General features: G+C 41.6%; 1 protein-coding gene across 3 annotated transcripts; it reads left to right on the forward strand.

Annotated features, from left to right (window-relative positions):
- Positions 1-486: 486 nt before the first annotated feature.
- Positions 487-14,399, forward strand: LOC115044752 (myocardin). 3 transcript variants are annotated; one of them, XM_029503959.1, is made up of 16 exons: positions 487-692; positions 1,585-1,745; positions 5,337-5,390; positions 6,266-6,321; positions 6,809-6,875; positions 7,639-7,764; positions 7,876-8,072; positions 8,262-8,402; positions 9,115-9,268; positions 9,621-9,792; positions 9,885-10,029; positions 10,114-10,692; positions 10,781-10,879; positions 11,037-11,174; positions 11,259-11,313; positions 11,403-14,399. In XM_029503959.1, the coding sequence occupies exons 2-16, from the start codon at positions 1,691-1,693 to the stop codon at positions 11,837-11,839; spliced, it is 2,475 nt and encodes an 824-aa protein (XP_029359819.1). In that variant the 5' UTR covers positions 487-692; positions 1,585-1,690; the 3' UTR covers positions 11,840-14,399. The 3 variants fall into 3 exon arrangements, with proteins under 3 accessions (XP_029359819.1, XP_029359821.1, XP_029359820.1); XM_029503961.1 differs by having other exon boundaries at positions 11,073-11,174; XM_029503960.1 differs by having other exon boundaries at positions 1,589-1,745.
- The last annotated feature ends 5,401 nt before the right edge of the window (positions 14,400-19,800 follow it).

Below are 19,800 nucleotides of genomic sequence, written 5' to 3' on the forward strand. Positions count from 1 at the left end.
CTAAATCACTTAAAGAGGGTGACCCAAAGGTATCTTGACAGGAGAATATGAGCCTTGCAGTCCGGCTGCAGTGCGGGATTTGATGTGAGTCCAAAACACTCCCGGGCTTTTCTCGCTGCCTTGTAATAAACCATCTCTTTATCTTGCCGTCACTTTTCTATCCATCACATTATGTGCCACGGCAGCTGTTAGCATTAAGGAACTGCACTCACTTGATCAGTGAGTCTACTTTTGACAAAGTTGTGCACAAACAAACACAAAAGTTCTTATTGTTTGAATCTGCCCTCTTAGTCAAGTCAAAGGGGGGTTGAATGTAAGGGAGAGGAGGGTGGAGACGAGGGGGAGGGGTGTAGTTTGACAGTCGCTCACAGTTGGCACCAAGGATCCAGGGTGCTTTGGGGCGGTCAGGGAGAGGGGCAGAGAGTGAGAGGCAGAGGTAGAGAGGGTGAGTTCCCATCATAAGGGGACAGAGGAACCACAGATCCTTTCTCTCCTTGCGTTTCACCTTTAGGAACAGAAAAACTGAGAAGTGTGGAAAACGGGCAAAAGAAAAAAAAAATGAAAGAAAGAAATCGTCATTAAACTCACTACGAATTTCTTTCTTTCCCTCTCTTCCTCCACCTTGTACCTCTCTCATTTTAATCTTTAATCCACTCCAATTTCTCCCGAGGGACTCAATTTTTTCTTTTCCTGTAAGTATTCTCTTTCATTCTCTCGCTTTTATTCTCTCTGTGTTGTCTGTGCCTTCTTTTGCTTCAGTGCCCTACAGTGAAATAGTTCCTATGCTAGACAGGAAATCTCAATCAACTGCGTGTTATTTGATTGCATTAATGAGTGAGGGACTTCTTTATATTCTAAAAAAGTTAAGTGTATACGTTTTGGGATTAGAAAAAGAAAGAGTACTATGGTCATTTGATCTGCATCACTTCGGCTATTTCAAAGTGCACATGTACTTTTGTACGTGTGTGTTTGTCAGTTGTCTTCAAACAGGCTTCCACTGGGTGTTCAGTGGCTGGCCAGCTCAAATCAGTATTGTTAACAGGTTGTGTGTGTATGCACTAATGCAGCTTATATAGATTCCCAGCTCTCTCTCTATATATGAGCGCTTTTAAGTGAGCCCCACATTTGTGCTCCTGCTGTCACACTGCAAATGTGTGGTGTGATGCTGTAGGTTCTGCCAGTTCGTGTTTTATCCGTCACAACTGGCGTCCTCTAGCTCTGACGTCTGGAGTATCTGCTGGGGCTTCTGTTGCCGTCACTCATGCAAGCTCGACTCTCCTCTTCCTCCTCTTCCTCTGGCTCAGTCTCTCTAAAAGCCTCCTTGTCTATTTAATTCTCCGTGTCGTTAGCTCTGTCTCTGTGGGTGGGCCTCTGTGACTCTCTGTGTGATTATGACAGGCTGTCTATAGGGAGGCCTGCTGTTGCCAGTGTTCAGTCTGCCTGTAGGTCTGAGAGGCTTTGTCTCTGTATTTCTTCCTCAATCTATCTCTGCTGTGCTTTGTGTGCCTCTATCAATATCGATTTGTGTCTATCAGCAGATTAACAAACATCTGTCTTCCTCTGCTCCCGTTGCATTCCCACCAGCCAGAGACAGAAGGAGAGGGGTCCATTCCTCCTGGTATAGTGACACCAGGAATTTCCTCTTTCTCTCTGCTTCACTCCCAAACTCCCCCACTGCCTCCCCTCCACCATGACCCTGCTGGCCTCCGAGAGGTCGCTTCTCATTCGGAACAAGTTCCGCTCAGGTGAGGATCCCGGAGACTCAGCACGGCAGTTAGAGAGGAGGGGGAGTTGTTTCCCAGCAGCAGTGGCTTTATGTCTCAGGCGTAATTGCCAACATTAGCATCAATATGAAGAGGTGTTTGTGGAGGTTATAGTCACGTAGTTTATTATGTGATCTATAGTGTGTACAGTGCAGGTATTGATCACGGTGAATGGATTTAGAGATTTCACCCCTAGACAGAGATGTGTTGAATTGACAGAGTCTTCTGTATGTTGCTCTTTGACATTTTGACCAAAATAATAGCCGGTTTGTTGATCTCAGTAGTAAATCAATGACAACAAAACGGTGGCCCTTAAACAGGAAGCCCTCTTGAATTGTTACATAGTATAAATAATGTTTGGGAAAAAAGGGCCTTAGTAATTATTTTAAACCAAGAGTTTAACTTAAGGAAAATCTGAGAAATAAAGCTCTGATACCAACGTTTAACATTTGATTCCAAATATACTTTAAATGGCCTTTTTTGTCTGTGGATTAAAAATCTGTTTGTTGATTTACATTCTGGTTTACGCTATGTCTTCATAAAACAGCATTAAATGATGCTTTATGGTGGCACCATGCAAGCTTCCCTACAAGTTGTAGTGGCTACTGTTGTGTTCTCAGGCAGCTGTCCCAAACTCTGGTAAAATAGAAAGGCGAGGAAATGACATAGCAACAGTCCCGTAGGTGTCACAGCACCTGCTGGAACACGTGATTCTTTATGGCAGCTGCTGTGTTTGAGCTCGTGTATGTAGTATTTAATATTGGCTCATCAGTTCGCTAGTATATCATCACACTGTAAAACAAAATATCTGCTTGTGACCCGTGATCACAGTTTTTCTGTCAGTGTATGTCAGTGTTATTTTTTTGTTTACGCCATGAATTGTTACGTTATGTCTAATCTTTGTGAAAATTTCCGACCGAGACTATGGTTGTTTAATTTGAATTCGAGGCCTGGAGAACGGAGAGTCGCCTTCATTATTATACAAAAATTTGAGGCAGAAAACAAGAAAGACTTGGTAACAGAAACATGTTTTTGTCTTTAGCTTCGTTATTTTATTTCTTACACTTTTAACCATTGAGAAGTGCTCCTCAGGGCTGATCCCTGAGTGGGAAACCACTATGTTATTGAAATACGAAACAGTTTGGTGATGGACGCAAACACACACCACACACACACACACACACACATTAGTTTGTGAAGGTCATCGTGTGCATCTGCTCAGTGTAGGCATTGATCTTGAGCAATGGATTTAGTGACGGCTACCCAGATATCTTGAGTATACAGTTAGTTGCTGTGTCACATAAGGTTGTTTCTTGATCAACTTGATTTAAATGTAAGTTTTTCATGCTGACGTAAACAACAGTCGGAGATAAAGTTTGGAAAAGGAGCCCTAATTGTTTTCCTATTAATAATCTACCCTGACAAACTAACTTGCTCCATTGTGTGATTTGGACCTATTTTTATGACAATAGTTGGGCAACATAAGCAAAGCCCCTCTGTCATCAGATTTTGATTAAAATGCTGTTAAATCCTTATTAGCGCAGAGAAATAAATGATGTTAGTGCTTTCTATCTGAATCCATATAAATCATTGTGAAAAAAAAAAAAATCAAGGTCAAAAACACAAGTACAGAAAACTTTAATCTGAACTTTCTGTGGGTTTGAACTTTGGCCGGAAATGTTGTTTTCATTTAGGATCCAATCAGTCATCAGTTCCAACTCATTTTAGTTGAATCATAACAACACAATTTCTTATTTTGTTGTGTGTGCTGAACATTGAAATTTCAAAATATGTTGGAGATATTACTTGAAAGTACAACACGTAACAGCCAGACAGTTTTAATGGGGATGCCGAAGGCCGTTAAGTGAACTGCAGTTAGCATCCTGTTGCTTGAGCTCATACTTGCACTACATAGGTACATAAAAGCGTGCCTCTGGGCATCAGCAGTGTGATTGATATATATATATATATATTTAATGCTCTGCTGATGTTGACGAGTTATAGAACCGTCATACTCACCTTTGGCCAGAGGAGTATCACTTGAAATCGCTATGTATCACTAGATTTTAGTTTTTATGTTCTTAGGTGGAGTTTGTGTCGGGATCTGTGCTGGGAGCTGGTAATTCTCAGCTAATGTTAGCTGGTGTTCTGCACTGTTGGTGCTGTTCAGGAGAGGAACACAGGGGTTAAGGCAGGGCACCCGGGAGGGAGCAAAAAATACTTCTTCCAACTCGTCCTTCACATGAAAATTAATTCCTTGTTGTAGTTGGAAAATTATTTGATCTATTCAGACTAAAAAAATGTGAATGTCATGCTTTAGTTACATTCACTCTTCTTCTGCCGCTTATCTGTACATGTAAGAAGGTGAGGAAGTGACAGAGCGACAGTCCCGTAGGTGTTACAGCACCTGCTGGAACACGTGGTTCTTTATGGCAGCTGCTGTTTGAGGTCACGAATGTAGTATTTAATATTCACAATCAGTTCGCCAGGATATCAGTAAATGATATGAATTGCTCTCAGTACAAAATCGGCAAACTGTTGAACCCCTTAAAACAAAATATCTGCCTGTGACCTGTTGTCACAGCTTTTATGTGTCCATGAGTTCTGAGGTGTTCAGACAAAGACTCATTCTTAGATTTTTCATAAAAATACCTAATAACAGACAAACACGAACAATAACTAAGAGGTTTTGGTAACAATAATATATTTCCCTAATTAGATGATTTATTTCATTATGTATTGTGTATTAAGATGAGTGACTGAAAGGTGAAGACTGGTATTGTGATAACAGGTCAAATACACAACACTGGCAAACATGCGCTTACGGAAGTCAGCATGAAACTCCACCTTAACAATCAGTGCTTTTCTAATTGTGTCCTTCTTTTTTCTTTTATGCGTGTGTGAATCTATACTAAATCCAGATTTTGAAATGTTAAACTGTGGGTTTGAATTTGAAACAGGAAAGCAGGAAGAGCATGGTTAGCAGCACAAATGAAGATGACGTTAGGACTAGGGGATGTAAGAGAGACTTGTGGAGAGAGTGGGACAGCTGACGGGGGGGATGGGACCAACAGAAATAGACATACTGAGAGATAAATAGTTACTGCCCTATAGCCCCTGCATGGTACACCCCCCCCCCCCCCCCCCCCCCCCCCCCCAAACAGGTCTCTCCGGTCTCAGAACTGAGTGAAATGAATATTAGAGGGGAGCACTCTGTATGTAATGTAATGGGCCCAGCCCCACCTTGCTTCACCTGTTTGTGCATGTACTGTGTACGAATCTGTGTGTGTGCAAATGTCTGGTGTGTAGGTCTGTGCAGGCATGCAAGAAGATACATAATATACAAGCACTGCAAAGTCATGAGATAATATGAGTTCCAGGCTGGTATCATTTAACAGTGACTGTGCTGCCTGGCATTGCTCAACTCTTACCTTTTGACGTCAGCATGATTTATTTTCCCCAGATAATTTGTCCTTTAAACAAAAGTCATAACTTAATGGCCACTCACTGTGACTTGTACTATTTCATCATCTTTTTCAAACAGATAGCTCAGTTTCTGTTCGTGTGTTTCAGTCCTGCAGCTGAGGATTCAGAACCGAAGGCAGAGTGAAATCAATGCGGACCCTGGTTAGTCCATGTGTACCATTAACGTTTGGATTGATCCATCCACACTATGACTGCAGATTAGATTTTATATTAATTATCTTCACCTCTTTCGCAGAAAGATGACTGCCTATTGACTCAATGCCTTTGCAAGTTTTACAATATTGACCCGTGTTTTATTTTCCTTTGATTGTGCTTTAAGTATATGGCTTTGAAGCTTCTAATGTTAATGTAATCATATTAGACTGTATACCTATCTGAACAGCTGCAGCACTAGCCAGTGTTAATAATATGGAGAAAATATGATGAACTTTTGGAACACAATGCGAAATTTGAGAGTAGAAGCAATGTCCTGAAACATACATATTATGCAATATTTACATTGTGTCATCTTAAACAGTCTGCACAAGGTCACACATATAGCAGCTATCAGGATTGTAGCGATACAAAAAAAAAAACCAACCTTTTATTTGGCATGAAGTTGGAAATCCAGTTAATATGCAGGAATTGTGCCAGTTTGGATTGAAGCCTGAATATTTTCAGGTAACATATGTTAGGGAATATCATTATGCACTTAAGAGTGATTAAAAATCATTATCTTAAGATGTGTGGAGATAAATTAAGCCATAAGTGAAAATTACCACTGATTGCTCTAAATGTGTGCAGAAATAGTAACACACTGTTGTCTAAGTTGCAGATATTTGACAATCCAACACAATCCGAGGCTGAAGGTGGTTTAATGAGAGCACTCCACATTCTTATTAGTGCTAACACAAAGGAAAGTGCGAGATGCTCCATGATGTAACTTAGAGACATAGCAAAATGAGAGTTTGGATTTAAAAACAAATAGAAAAAAAAGCCTTGTCTATTGTCTAACCACAACTTGTCTCTTTCCTAAGGGTTGAAATCTATCAGTCCCCCTCAAAAAGCTGAGAAAGCCCAGACTGAAGCTCTGGTGAGTAGCATCCTGTTTCTATTCTATAGGTCAGATTCTGGCTTTGCTGCATGAAGAGCCAAGCTGTCACCAAAAGGCAATTTATTCTCCTGATATATTTTGTTTTTTCAGTCATTTTCATCTGCACTATTGATTATATTTGATAGAAGAGGATGAGACCAGATTTTTATTTACCTGTAAGAAATTATTACAACCGTGAGATCACAAGAATTTGATTAATGCGAATATTGAAGAATGATTGAATAGGTTGAGTGGGGTTTTTTTTAAACTCCAAAGATCCAATTTGTACAAATATCAATAGTGAATCTTTATAGAAGACCACGGCTCTTTTTTTTTTTTTGCAAACATACTGGGGAAACTTGAATAAATCAGTATTTCATTGGACCACATGACATGAAGTTAAGTTTTATTCATCTTTCCCCTGAATGAAATACTGTACAATCTTTGGGCGCTGGCTGTTGGTTTGACCTGCTGTTTCCTGATGCAGCGTCTAACTGACGATGGTGCCCCTCAGAAGTTGCCCCCTAGTGGTGTGAACACTGAAACTGCACAAGGTGATGCCCTGTCTTCAGAGATGTTATTGTTTCCTTCCTTGCTTTTCCCTGTATGCTCCCAAAACAGCTGTGTAGTAACACATTTCCCCATTCCCCACATTCTGCTTTCTCTCTGTGTTTTATCCTGCCTCTGTTGACTTGCTCTCTCTGTTGTACAGTAGCTGTGTGAGGATATGAAGTGTGGAAATCTGGCGATGGCCTCTGTGTTTCATCAGCTGTCAGTTAAATAGAAATGTGACCTTGTTGGACACTGTAACTCAGCATTTTAAGCAGCCTGCAAACATATCAGTGATTGACAGCACTTGATAAACTCTCCCATCCAGGGATCAGAGTCATCTTTTTCTGCCAGTACTGACATCTATCGCTCTCATCTCTCGTTCTCTCTTTATCTCTAATCCTTCTCTCCACACCCTCTAACCTTAACCTTAACATTTGAGAACAACAGTTAATTCAATATCCGGCTTTTCAAAACGTCTGATTTCCTAAACAGCACCACCCTGCCCTTTTAAAAATGTTGTGTGTGTGTGTTCAAATCCGGGGGGAAACCATCTCCCTTTGGGCAAGAGCGTCTACTATTTTTTAAAGATGGTTTGATTTGCGACTGGTTGCCTGTGGAAACACTGTTTTGTATGCCGACACCACATATGTTCTGAAATCCTGTTGCTTCTCTAATCTCCTCTTGTCTCTCATTCTGCTGATCTCCCATCTGTCCCCCTTCCCTCCAATTATGTGTACCATTCCTCCCTCTGTCTCTCACCTGTAGAGAGAACTCTGTCTGGAGGCCAAAGGAAAAAGAAGGCTCGCCAGGCGCAGGACCTCACTGAGAGGATCCAACATCCGCCTGGAGCTGTGGAGCCGCAGCATGAACCCACACTGCCTCCAGAGAACTGTGAGTCGACATGCGTTCACATACGCTGGCACACAGAGACAGAGTGAGATACAATCCCTATTTTCCAGCGAAACTTTTGACCTCACTTCCTCCCCCGTTTCCTCTCCTCAGGTCCTGCTTCTTTTCCCCTGCCCGCGGATGTCTTTGAAGATGACATCTCCTCCTGCTCCTCTTCGTCACCTAATGAACAGAATGGCGTTCACAAATCACTGGGCTTTACTTCTCTCCCAGGGCTCTCAGGTGACCAGTTACTCAGTGACTTCACAGCTGTGGGCCCACCCATTAATCACAGCCCCAGTCATGCTCAGGTGAGAAAATCAGGAGATGGTTGGTTCAGGACTCGTGTATTCTGTACACTGTGTTGCATTCAATGAGAAAGGGGAAGAAAAAAAAAAATTCTCACCAATTAACTCTGATAAAAAATATTACAATAAAAATCAACTATTAATTAAATATCCTTGTGGGACAACTCTGATCATTTGATGTTCTGCTTTCAGTCTGGTTTGACGTTGCTCCCGGCAACCGAGAGCATCAGACAACCTATGAGTGTAACATTCGGTGAGTCGAACTTCATGGCAACAACTGGGAGACCAAGTGGGATGTATCTGACCTCTCAGACCACTCCGCTGCTGCCAAAGGTAATGTGCACATGCAAATGAGATCACATGAAAAATATATGGAGTTTTTTGCTGAATGTTTTATATATATTTATATATTAGTCATTGGTTTACTCCACAGGCAGGCAGACAAACAGTCCTCATTGCCACATCTGTGCTAGTTCCTACTACTGTGTGTCTGCACCACCAAATTTTGAAACGATAAAACACTCTCACTGACACACAGGCAAACAAACACACACACACATTTTGGAAACAGTACTTGTCCTAATGTCGCAGCAGGTAATCAACATTTAGATTGTGTAAGTCCGTGCTCTGGTGACAGATCTTCACAGTGGGTATACAACAGGAGATAAAAGAGCACAGTGGGGGTCTTTAACCTAACAGGACAGTCACTCCTCTGCTTTGTCAAATGCAATGCTCCGCTCTGAGCTGCTCTGCATTCATTACTGTCACTTTGGACTTCTGGGGTAGCTCAGTATTTGCCCTGTAGGTTAACACATTCACACACAAGCAGCGTTGTGTATGTCGGATCTGGCACATGCTGTCATTTTGAGTTTTGTTAGGCATTTATATATTTCATGTAATAGTTTAACCTTGACGTGGGGCAAATATTGCCAAACGTGAAATGACTTGACATTTTCTCTGGGATATTTGATAAGCTATTCTTGCAATTGCTCACCAGAACAGTTACAGTACAAGGAAGCATGTGGCAATATGTGTGTTTTCACAGACAGCCCGGCCTCCCAGCCCCGTCTGCTCCTCCTCCCTAAATTACAACCACCCACCCCGCCCACGGAAACCGAGGGACACCAAACCCAAGATGAGGAAACTCAAGTATCACCAGTACATTCCTCCAGACCAGAGAGGAGGGTCAGCAAACGGAGGTGCCAGTTGTTTTACTTGTCTAGGTTTACTCTAAAATAAACCGAATTATTTGTATTAGTGTAGATGGATCGATTGATAGATATACTTTATTGATCCCAAACTGGGAAATTCATATGTTTCAGCAGCCAGATAGCAGATTCACAGCACAACACAAAGAAAAATCCACAACACATTTACAAGAGCAAAATATATGAATGTATAAGTCAACAGGAAATATATCAAAGTCCATCTACTAAAAATGTATATGTTATTGACCCTGCGTAGTGTACGACTTGTTCTTGTTTTCACCAGTTTAAGATCAAACCTTAACCCCCACCCAATTTTTTTTTTTTTTTTTTTTAATATTTCCAGGGGGAGGAGCCAAAGAGAAGAGCCCTACCCTTACCCAGTCTTTAGACCCAGCCACTTCTCATCACCTGAGTCAGCAACAGGTCTTTCTTCAGCTCCAAATCCTCCAGAACCAGCAGCAACAACAACAACAGCAAGCGCTCCAACCACAACAGCAGCTCCCTGTTGTACCCAGGTACGCCTGTAGTTCCCATATACACAGAGACATTGGTCCTTTAGTCATAAGGTTTGGGTAAACCTTTCTGTGTGCGTCTGTGATTTGTACAGTGGAGATACCAGGGATTTTGTGAAGACCTCCGGAGCCATGCCTCTGAACCCCCAACCCGTTCCTGCCACAACAAACCACACCCCAATGGGCACAAACCCTGCATCCAAGCCTGAGCTTCTCCCTGCTAACCTTGTTGATCTAACAGTAAGAACATCTATGAAAACTGTTTCATGATTCAAAGAAAGAAATAAACACAGTTTTTTGAGCTTACACTTTCCGGCTTCTCAGGTGTCTGAGTTGCGGCAGCAGCTGCGTAAGCGTGGCCTCCCTGTCTCCGGCACTAAGCCTGCCCTGTTGCAGCGTCTTCGCCCTTTCCAGCTTCCTCATGCTTGCATCACCCCTGCTCCCCTTTGCCAGCTGGGTGCTAGTGTGGAGCCCCTCACTCCCTGCCCACTGCTGCCACCCAGCCTGAGTCCTGGCTCAAGCTCCAGCTCTGGACAGGACTCACCCAGCAGCAGCCCAAAACAACAGCTCTACATCCAAGACGGGGGAATTCCTAATGGGATTCTCAGTGATGGTCCAACAGGGACTCTGAATGGTGTCACAAACCGGCTCATAAATTCGGCATCAGTCAACTTGCCAGGTGAACAGTGTGGTCTTACCAACACTGTTTTCCTGGCTCCTGCCAGCACTGCCTCGGGAACCCCGAGTCCCAGTCTACCTATGTCATCCTCCTCACCCTTGCAGTGTGTAACTCCCTGGAGAACTGAAAACGAGCAACAGCAGCAGGAGCTGAGCGTGGAGCTGGAGATGAGGGAGAGGATAAGGAGCAGGCCCAGGGACCGCTCCACCAACACAGGCAATGAGGTGACAACACACAGGCTTGGCTGTGTTGAACAGTTTATTTAATGGGATGCCAATTACACTCATTAATACTATTATACAATTCCTCTAGTCTTCTGAGGGATCCCTTCATCCTTTCCTGCAAAAGGATCCAGGATGCTCAAAGGAGAAGCCAGAAACTGATGCACAGACGGCGGTGTTGTTTACACAGGTAAATACACAAATAATACACATATTTCTTGGATAATCACAAACGTAAATGGCCCCTTTCAACGGTGCGCGACAGAGCAGCCTTCAGAATAGAAAACTGCTAAAACAGACCATACTCTCATCACCTGCCACCTAATTTATGCCTGCTTTCTAATCAGGTGTTTTGCTTCCAACCGTGTGATGTGATTGGCCAGGACTTTGAGCTGCCGGTGCAGATTACTGCAAGCCCTGTGCAGACCTTGCCTGGTGTTCGAAGTTTGGAAGAAGAACTCCAGGAGGCGATTCAGAAAGCACAGGTTGGCAGTGATCGATGAAAAGGAAGAGATCACTTTGAGTTTGCACAGTGAGAATTAAGCGTTTTACCTTTCTTTTGATCACAGATGGACCCTCGGCAGTCCATAGATGACATTCTGGATGAACCTATTACTTGTGTTGGTGAGTATCCCATAATTAATAAAGAATAGATTTTAAATGGTACTCATATATCTTTCACAGTCTAATGCTTTTTACTTCTTCTTTTCTAGGCCCAGTCAATGTCTCTGATCATAAATCTTCTTCTCACACTGCCCCCGGCCCTTCTCCTCCTACGCCACCACTTCCTCCTCAAGCCGATCTGTCCCAGACATCCCAGCAGCACACCAGGGATGACAGCTTCCTGCCCTCGCCCCTTTGCTCCTCTCTCCTGCTGGAACTTCCTCCATCTCCTGCTGTGATAAACCCCAACCAGGTTATCCCGGCACCTCCCCCACCTCCCATCTGTACCTCCCCTTTGCCGTCCACTGGGAAGTCACGTAAACGACGGGCTCCGACACCTTTCGACCCTGCTGACTGGCTTGAAACGCTGACGTCTGGCCTCCGCCCTCTCACTCCACCGATAGCTCCCTTTGTTGAGTCAGACTTCACTCTAGATTCGGATCTGAATGTTAATCGTGTGTTGGATCTGATGATAGAGCAGTGGTAAGGACTTGTGTGCATATATCTGCTTCAAACTCATTTGTATGTACAGTAGGTGTGTGTTGTATGATTTGATGGTTATGAATGCGGCAAACTGAGGGCACAAGATTGTGAATACATCCACCCATCCATACGTCACTGATCGGCTGTTAGAATCACTGGCTCTACACAATGTCGAGTGCTGGGTTCATTACAGCTATCAGATCAAACATAGCTTTGATGGGGCGTCCAGGGCTGAGACACATGAACACACATGTAACCTATGCACACATTAACAGCGCAGAGCGCTGTTTAAAAGCACTTATGCTCAGCCAGAGATGGCAAACAAGCAACACATCTGTGGACTGACACACTCCACAGCATAATGTTTGCAGTGCAAAACAAAAGAAAACCTGGTGGCGTGTTAATTTAAAGATGCTTCCTGGCTGCACTGGGAGAATATTGTTTCTGACTTATCTCCAAAACCCGTTGTCGCATTGGGTTGAGTGTGGCCCCTGGTGTCACTGAGGCCTAGCCATTCATAAAGCCCATTTAGAGTGTGTAAAACCCAGACAGGGCACACAGCTTGTATGTGGCTCCAAACCTTAACCCTGATGCCAGACGCACAGTCGGCATGCAGAGAGAAAACTGGCAAAGGCTACAAACAAGCAGTGTGACTGTGTGTGTGTGTGTTAGTGTAAATGTGCAAGCTTGTATATGTACGTTTGTTAAGTATGATTGTGTGTGATCTGACTTTGTGTGACTGTGCACACAAGACTGTCTTTTTTTGTTTGTGTCAATGTGTCAACACACAAATGCTTCCATGTATATTTATCAGTATTAATGCCAAACGCACTTGTAACTATTTGTTTGCCTGCAGTTCAGTGCACCTGTTCATGTGTGTATGATTGATCTGTGAGAGGATGTGTGTTAGAGACACAGGGAGGAGGCTGACGATCTGTGTCCACATTGCAGCCCACATATTTCACTGTAGTCTCGTTGCCAGCGGGCAGTGACTCCAGCATAGTTATCCGGCGTAATCATCGCAACAACCACATTACCTTGTTGAAGTCGTTCTCCAGGAGAGCAATCAGGCACCCTGCATACAAATAGTGCCCGTACAAATGCACCACTCAGACAGGTCAAAGTTTCTTTGTCACTTGGCGAAAACAGGTGGTCATTTTGTTCCATGATTAACCCCCCAGCAGTGTCTGGCCTGCTGCTCTGTGCTTAACTTGCCACTTGCAAAGCCGTATTTAGCGCAATTTATAATCCAACTCAACGTCAGGGCCACACCTGTTCACTTAGTGTAAATTAATTCCACAGATGTAATATTTGACATTGTTAGATCTTTGCTGTACATTTCATATTTACAAAACGACCATTTCTATGAAGAGAAAATGCACTGTAGAATTAATAATGATGTGTTTGGAGAATATGTCACATGACCAGAGGTGGGCTTATCAGTTGATTCTGATACAGTAAATGCTGCACATTTTCTTAATGGTGACAGTGTTCTTGCTTTTATATTCGATGCAATTTACTGGTCATGCAGAAATGGGTACATTATTTGTTTGAATAAGACACATTCAGTGAGTTATGTCCATTCTCAGCCACACTTAACATGATGACCTTGATGAAAAAAATCTGACGGAGGTTAGCTGCCATTAGCCTCTGCCCGACCAGATAAATTTAATTTAGATGCAAGATCTCATCTGCATAAAATGATTTTCTGTTCTTAGTTGGCCACATGTCCCATCAATCATTAAAAGCACCAATTGGCTAATTCATATCTGGAACATCTGTCCCATTGGATAACTAACTGGGAGTCCTTCTGTATGACCACTTATTTTGAAAAAAGTGTTTTGTCCCCTGCTGTGTCTCCAAAATATTGTGTTACAATACAAGTAAAATGCTGAGTGCAATATGATTTGTGTAAAGGCCACAGAAACAGGCATCTGAGGTCATAGACAGGATGTTCTTTTCATGTTTGCTGTTGCTCTGTTTCTTGTTCTTATGATAAACCAGTGTCTTACTAATCAAGACAGCCATGGTGAGTAATTAGAAAAAGATATCTCTGCATTGGCAAATCTACAGCTTGAACAGCTTTACAGCAACTATGAAAAATGCAGTTACATGTGAACGGATAGCTATGATAATCATAGTGATAATCAATGAACATTGATTACTGCATAAAAAAAGACAATTGATTGGCAGGAGAGTAAGATGCTACCTCCTGTGACTTCCAGTGCTTTAGGGCTTAAACCAGTGTTTTCCTCGTTTTTGTTTCTCATTTCATTTCCAACACTGGTGCAGAGTCTCCTGGAACACCCCTGAGACTGTTTCACAGGTTTGATTAAACTGAGCTTTATATTTCAGTTCTAAAATTTACCTGATTTAGATTGGAAGCTGGTAAGGACAGACATCATCTGGAAACACGGGGATGTTTCAGGTAATTGAGACTCTTTTGACCTATTCTGCTGCTATAAATGCCTTATTGTGAAATGTGCGACGGAATACAATTTGTTTGCTTTTATTTATTGTGTAACTTATTCATGAGAAAGAAACCAACTTCTGTCCGAAATGTATTTAAAAGCATTAAGAAAATTAAAGTCTTAATAGATTTTCTATTTGGCTCCACTTTGTTTCTTTTATCCATGTTAACTGAGCAAACAGCTCCTTGCTGTGTGGGATTAACAAGGAGATAGCTTTATGAGGAAAGAACTACTGATTGCTTATATATATCACAAGAAACTGTCCCAAATTATGTCTTATCAAATATTGATGATCACAAAGTAAATTAAATATTCATTTGAACCAATATGCTGCTTAAATATCCATGAACAGCACTAACATCCACATGGCTTAATGGTTAATCTTCATAATGGCATTGTATTGTAATGTGGAGCAACAAAGATGCAGCTATAAATAAAATTCTGGACAATTCCTCACAAGAAAGAAGACCACCCAAAGGATCAAAAAAGGTCACATCAATACTAGTTAATATCATTCATCCATCTATCCATTACCTCTATCCGTTTATCCTTGAGGGTCGCAGAAGGGTTGGAACCGGTCTCAGATGACACTGGGAAGAGGCGGGGCACACCCTGGACAGGTTGTCAGTAAACTGGGCTGACGCAGACAGACATCAATTTACAGGCAACGACCAGTCACCCATTAACATAACCTGAGTGTTTTTTGACTTCAGGAGGACTCACGCACCTGATCAGCCAGCAGGTTGTGTGAGGCAAATACAGCACTGCCATAAGGCGACTTTAAGGCTTTTTTTTTTTTTTTTTTTTTTTTTTTTTAGATGAATACAAACAAACATGCTTATAATCAGTGCATGATAAGGTCCTGGATGAATAACTGTAGGTTGGGCAAAATTGTAACAGCAGGAGCGCCGGTGGCATGGTGGCATAGCAGGTAGAGCGCCTGCCCAATAAACAGGAAGCTACAAGGTCCTCGTCAGTGACGGTGGTTCGGTTGTAGCCAGAAAAGACGTTGGCAACAAAACATGGTAAAAGCAACGTTGTTTAACTAGTGAGGGTAAAAAGGAGAATGGCTGAATGATACCATCTTACCTAAATCAGCATCACAACCTTCATTCAATATTCCTACATATTTAAACCACAAATGTCAACACATCAAAAAAATCAGTGGATTACTAAAGTGACTTGTTTCAGTAGAATATTTTAATGCAATCCGTCGAACAGTTGTCAAGATATTTCAGTCTGGACCAAAGTATAGCAGACCAAGTGACAGACCATAATTGCCATCACTAGAACTTAAGCAAGCTAAAAAAAAAAAAAAAAGCGCTAGAGTCATTAGCAGTTTTTCTTACTTCACGTAGCTGCTGCTTATGTATTTTGACAGTCTGTGATTTCTTTCCTCCAAACTGCTTCTACTGTAAACTGCATCTCCTAATGAACAAAGAGGCTTGGTTTAATGGCTACGTGTGAATGTGATGAATGAGTCACGATGTTTTTCCTCCCTTTTGTTGTGTCAAACAACTCATATTGCTCTGCAATGCAACAAGATGCCTTAGGAGAGCATTTTCCCTTTTTCACTTTAGATGTGATCCCTTTAATAGTTATCTCTAGAGGATAAGGCACTCTCACTGCAAATGAGCTACATTTATAAAAGCATGTGAGCTAATTAATTGATTGAACAATCACAGAAAGAGATGTGATCTGAGGATCAATCGCTCTTCCAATCAAAGATGGGAATACAAAGACACAGAAGACAATCCTACAAAAATCACAGCTCTTAACCAGCTTCTGTTGGTTGTACAGCATGATAGTGCATGCAGTGATGGGTTTAACTCTACTCTAACTAGCTGGAGACAAGGCACAAAGGGAAGAAATGAGATGAGGCAATCTACTCTCTTTGACTTATCCACCCAGGGGTTAGAGTGGTTTTCACAGGGGTAAGGCTCCAAAGCCACGGCCATGGTGTAATGAGGGATTCTCTGTAATGGCCCTTCTAGCCGTTCCACATGACTTCCTCCTTGTCCCTCACATCCCCTCCCCTCGCAATAACCACCTTCCTGCATGATTTCATGGGAATTAAAGGGAGAAAGGTGTGTTTCATATGTAAAGCAGGTAGCTCGTGGTAAGACGTGAGCTAGTTTGTGTGGATTCCCTCCCTCCTTCCATCTCTCCCCCTCCTGCCCTTCCTCTCTTCTTCTCTTGGGTCGGGTTGGGATGGGGGCTTGTTGAGGTAGGCTTTGATCACTGCCAGAAGGTCGCTATGGTTTGATTTCTGTTGCGCTCCTCTAAGTTTGCTCTGCAATTATAAACCATGTGAGCGAAGGCAGAAGGGTGTTAATTTCTAAGCAGCTACTGCAGCCCTCCTGTCAGTAATCATGTTTGCAGTATCAGGCAGGAAAAAAGAATTTGGTACCACATCAACCAATACATGGGGTGTTAAATCCATTAAATAATCCCTTTACTATTTAAGCTGTGTGGTTATAAGAGACTCAATAAAGGATATTAAGAGCATGAGGCCCTGAACTTTTGCTGGCTCTTATCCACAACCTCATACACTGTAGGCTCACATTAGTCTGCAATTTCTGATTTAATAAGCACTCTTCATGTAGGATAACATTAACAAACAGTGTTTGCATATCCATCAGGTATTTTAGCATTGATTCTGTGTTTTTGACCAACCAGCTGGTAAATGCAACATTCATGGAGTGCACATTTAGTTTCAGAGCATTTAGACTGAAACCAGCAGACTGGCTTGGCTAAAAAGGCGTTCGAGGTGATACTTGAAATCGAAATATTCGCCATTTAAAATAAGCGTCACTTCTACGTCACTCACTACGTCACTCACTACGTCAATGGCCTGCGCGGGCACCGCCGTTTTCGGTTTTCCCACCATGAGCAAATCCAAACAAAGCGAGAACAGCAACTCTGCAGCGATGTCTTCAAACAGTCCCATTAAACAGGTAAGATCACTAAGTTTTGTTAGGCTGTTACTAAAACAATGACTCAAAGCTGTTATAGATGTTTTGTTTTGTTTTTTTTTTAGTTTAGGTGCTTCAGTTGATTGCTGTGCGACGTTGAAAAAAAAATCCGAAGAAGATGACAGAAAGGTGAAGTAAAATTTTGTCATCATTGAAAACAAACTGGCTCATATTTATGTTTGCCCTCCTTGAGCTGTTAGGCCGCAGCTGTATGTTTTAATTATATTAAAGTGGGTCCATATTTTATTTTATTAACTGTACATTTTAGTAAACCTACACATTTACACAGCACATTATTTTTCTCCGCTTCATAAGAATTTGGCATTTTCCTTTGTTGTAACACATATAAATAAAAAAAATTAAATGTCATAATTTTCTTTATTACAGTTAAATATTTTCATAAATACAACAAACTATTGTAATTGTATATGCAGTATAACTATAAAAGCTTGGTTTTGTTTTTGGATTGTATTTGCTGGTAAAAGGGTCAAATGGCTCGTCTCATGGTAACTGTCGCAGACCCATGTAATAAAAATTTGTAGAGGAAAACTAAGAATTTTTTGTGGGCTTTTTTCATGCAACTCTTTCGACATTGCACGCAGTCAAGTAATTTCTTTCTTAAAAATAACATTATAAATTATAACCATTTTAAATGGAGTCGGATACCAAGTATATTTTGGTATAATTTTTTTCAGCAAATGTTAGCAGATCATGCTAAAATGCTCTCTGAGAGTTATTTATATTTATAGCATGAAACACAGATGCAAATTGCATTGTACTTTTTATACTTACCTCCAAACTGATTCTCCAAGAAAATCCAAATTTCCACATGGGCCACAAAAAAGGAGGAATGAGTGAAAACTTGTAAATATGGTGAATTATTGTTTCTGCTGTGCACCAAAGAGTAAATATTTGAAAAACCCATGTGCACTTCTCTGTAATATTTGTTTACCTGCCATTACATGGTAAAAATAATAATAATCTGTCAGTTAGTATCCAACTGTACAACATTTTGGTATTTGTAATTAGTAACAGAGAAGATGTTTCTGTCAGGTAGCTCTTGCTGTTAAATGATTAATTATTCTTCAGAGCGAATTTCCTTTTAGTTCTCTGTTCAACTGTGTCTCGGTGGTTGATTCGCACCTCATCGTGAAATCTGTTATCACACAGTGCAGGCGCCCAATATGGACCATACCGTTCAGCATCGCTAATCATGAAATTACAGCTATGGGAATTTTACCTTGACACGGCGGTCCGACTCGTACTCCACAAAACCACATTTCTGTTCTAAAATCTTGCTAAAGGGACAACATCACATATTTCAAAAGACAAGACTGAATGCAGTTTTATCCTGTGAAGGAAGGATGCCCTCAAACTGTTTAATGTAGCCTGATTCTGTGTCTTTAACTAGAGGCTTCTGCAGCTTTCCAGCTCCACCACACATCAAACTGCTGAGCTGGTTAAGCTGAGCAGCTCGCTGTTTGTCTTTGTATGAAACCGTGTGAGATGGGGAAGGCTAATTGGACTAATTAGCGCCAAAACAAGGCTTGACTGAACAGTCTCTCTGTACCACAGATGTTTTGCTTTTTTTTTTTTTTTTTTAAGTTGAGAGAAAAAAAAAACATGCAGGGAAGAGGAGAGCCTCATTTTCAAGGCTAACCCAGTTTGGCATTATTAGGCTCTCTGCAGTCACAAAACGGGCGAGTAGACATGCTTTTGATGTCCTGGTGCTTAGAGTGACCTTTGCCACTGTAGCGGGAGCCTTAACAGTGCCAACTGAGCTTCTTGACAGTCAGTAGTTGACCTGCTCACTGGGGGATGAAGCCTTACCTTTTCTTGTATATATTGCAGTTTCTTTTTTAAGCTTACTTTCTTCATTTTTTAAGTTTCCAACTGCAGTTCCAAAACCCAGAGACTCTGTAGGCTTTATAAAAATTTCATATGAGTGGATGATAGCGTGATTTAGACCCATAAAGTGGAGTTTGGGCAAATACAGCATGTAACGCCCTGGACTCCATAGAGAGTATTTGTACATACATAATGAATGTGAAGGTTACTCCCATACATGATACATACACACATCCACTCAGAGAGTTGTGCTGAACTCTGCTAGGGATCCATTGAAGAACAGATATTTGAAGAACATCTGATGGTTTTATCTCAAATTTTTTTTTATCACTTGCTGCTGAAATGCTTTGTGTTATCAGCCCAAAATTAGTCATCTTTTCAGCTCACACATTTCGTTCTACCAACAAAAAAAGTAACCCAGAGGCTTTTTGGTAAGTATCCCTATCTTGAAAATCTAACTAGCATGCTGTAGGCTGAATCTGGGATAAATATAGACAGTGTTTTCCATTAGAGGGGTGTATTATAATGTAAAAGACTAAGAAGCTTTCGTAGATCTTGTGAATATTTTAATATGAAATTTAGACATGTTGTTGCAAAGATTGTCTTCTTTAAGACATTGCTTCATTTTCAGGGCCTAATTCATACATATCTACCACAATGAATGAATGACA

This window comes from Echeneis naucrates, chromosome 6, assembly GCF_900963305.1.
Source record: "Echeneis naucrates chromosome 6, fEcheNa1.1, whole genome shotgun sequence".
Lineage (NCBI taxonomy): Eukaryota > Metazoa > Chordata > Actinopteri > Carangiformes > Echeneidae > Echeneis > Echeneis naucrates.

Coding starts and splice junctions, on each gene's coding strand:
- LOC115044752 (XM_029503959.1), top strand. CDS start 1,691: ATGACCCTGCTGGCCTCCGAGAGGTCGCTTCTCATTCGGAACAAGTTC. Junction 1,746..5,336: donor TCGGAACAAGTTCCGCTCAG/GTGAGGATCCCG, acceptor CGTGTGTTTCAG/TCCTGCAGCTGAGGATTCAG. Junction 10,880..11,036: donor CGGCGGTGTTGTTTACACAG/GTAAATACACAA, acceptor CTTTCTAATCAG/GTGTTTTGCTTCCAACCGTG.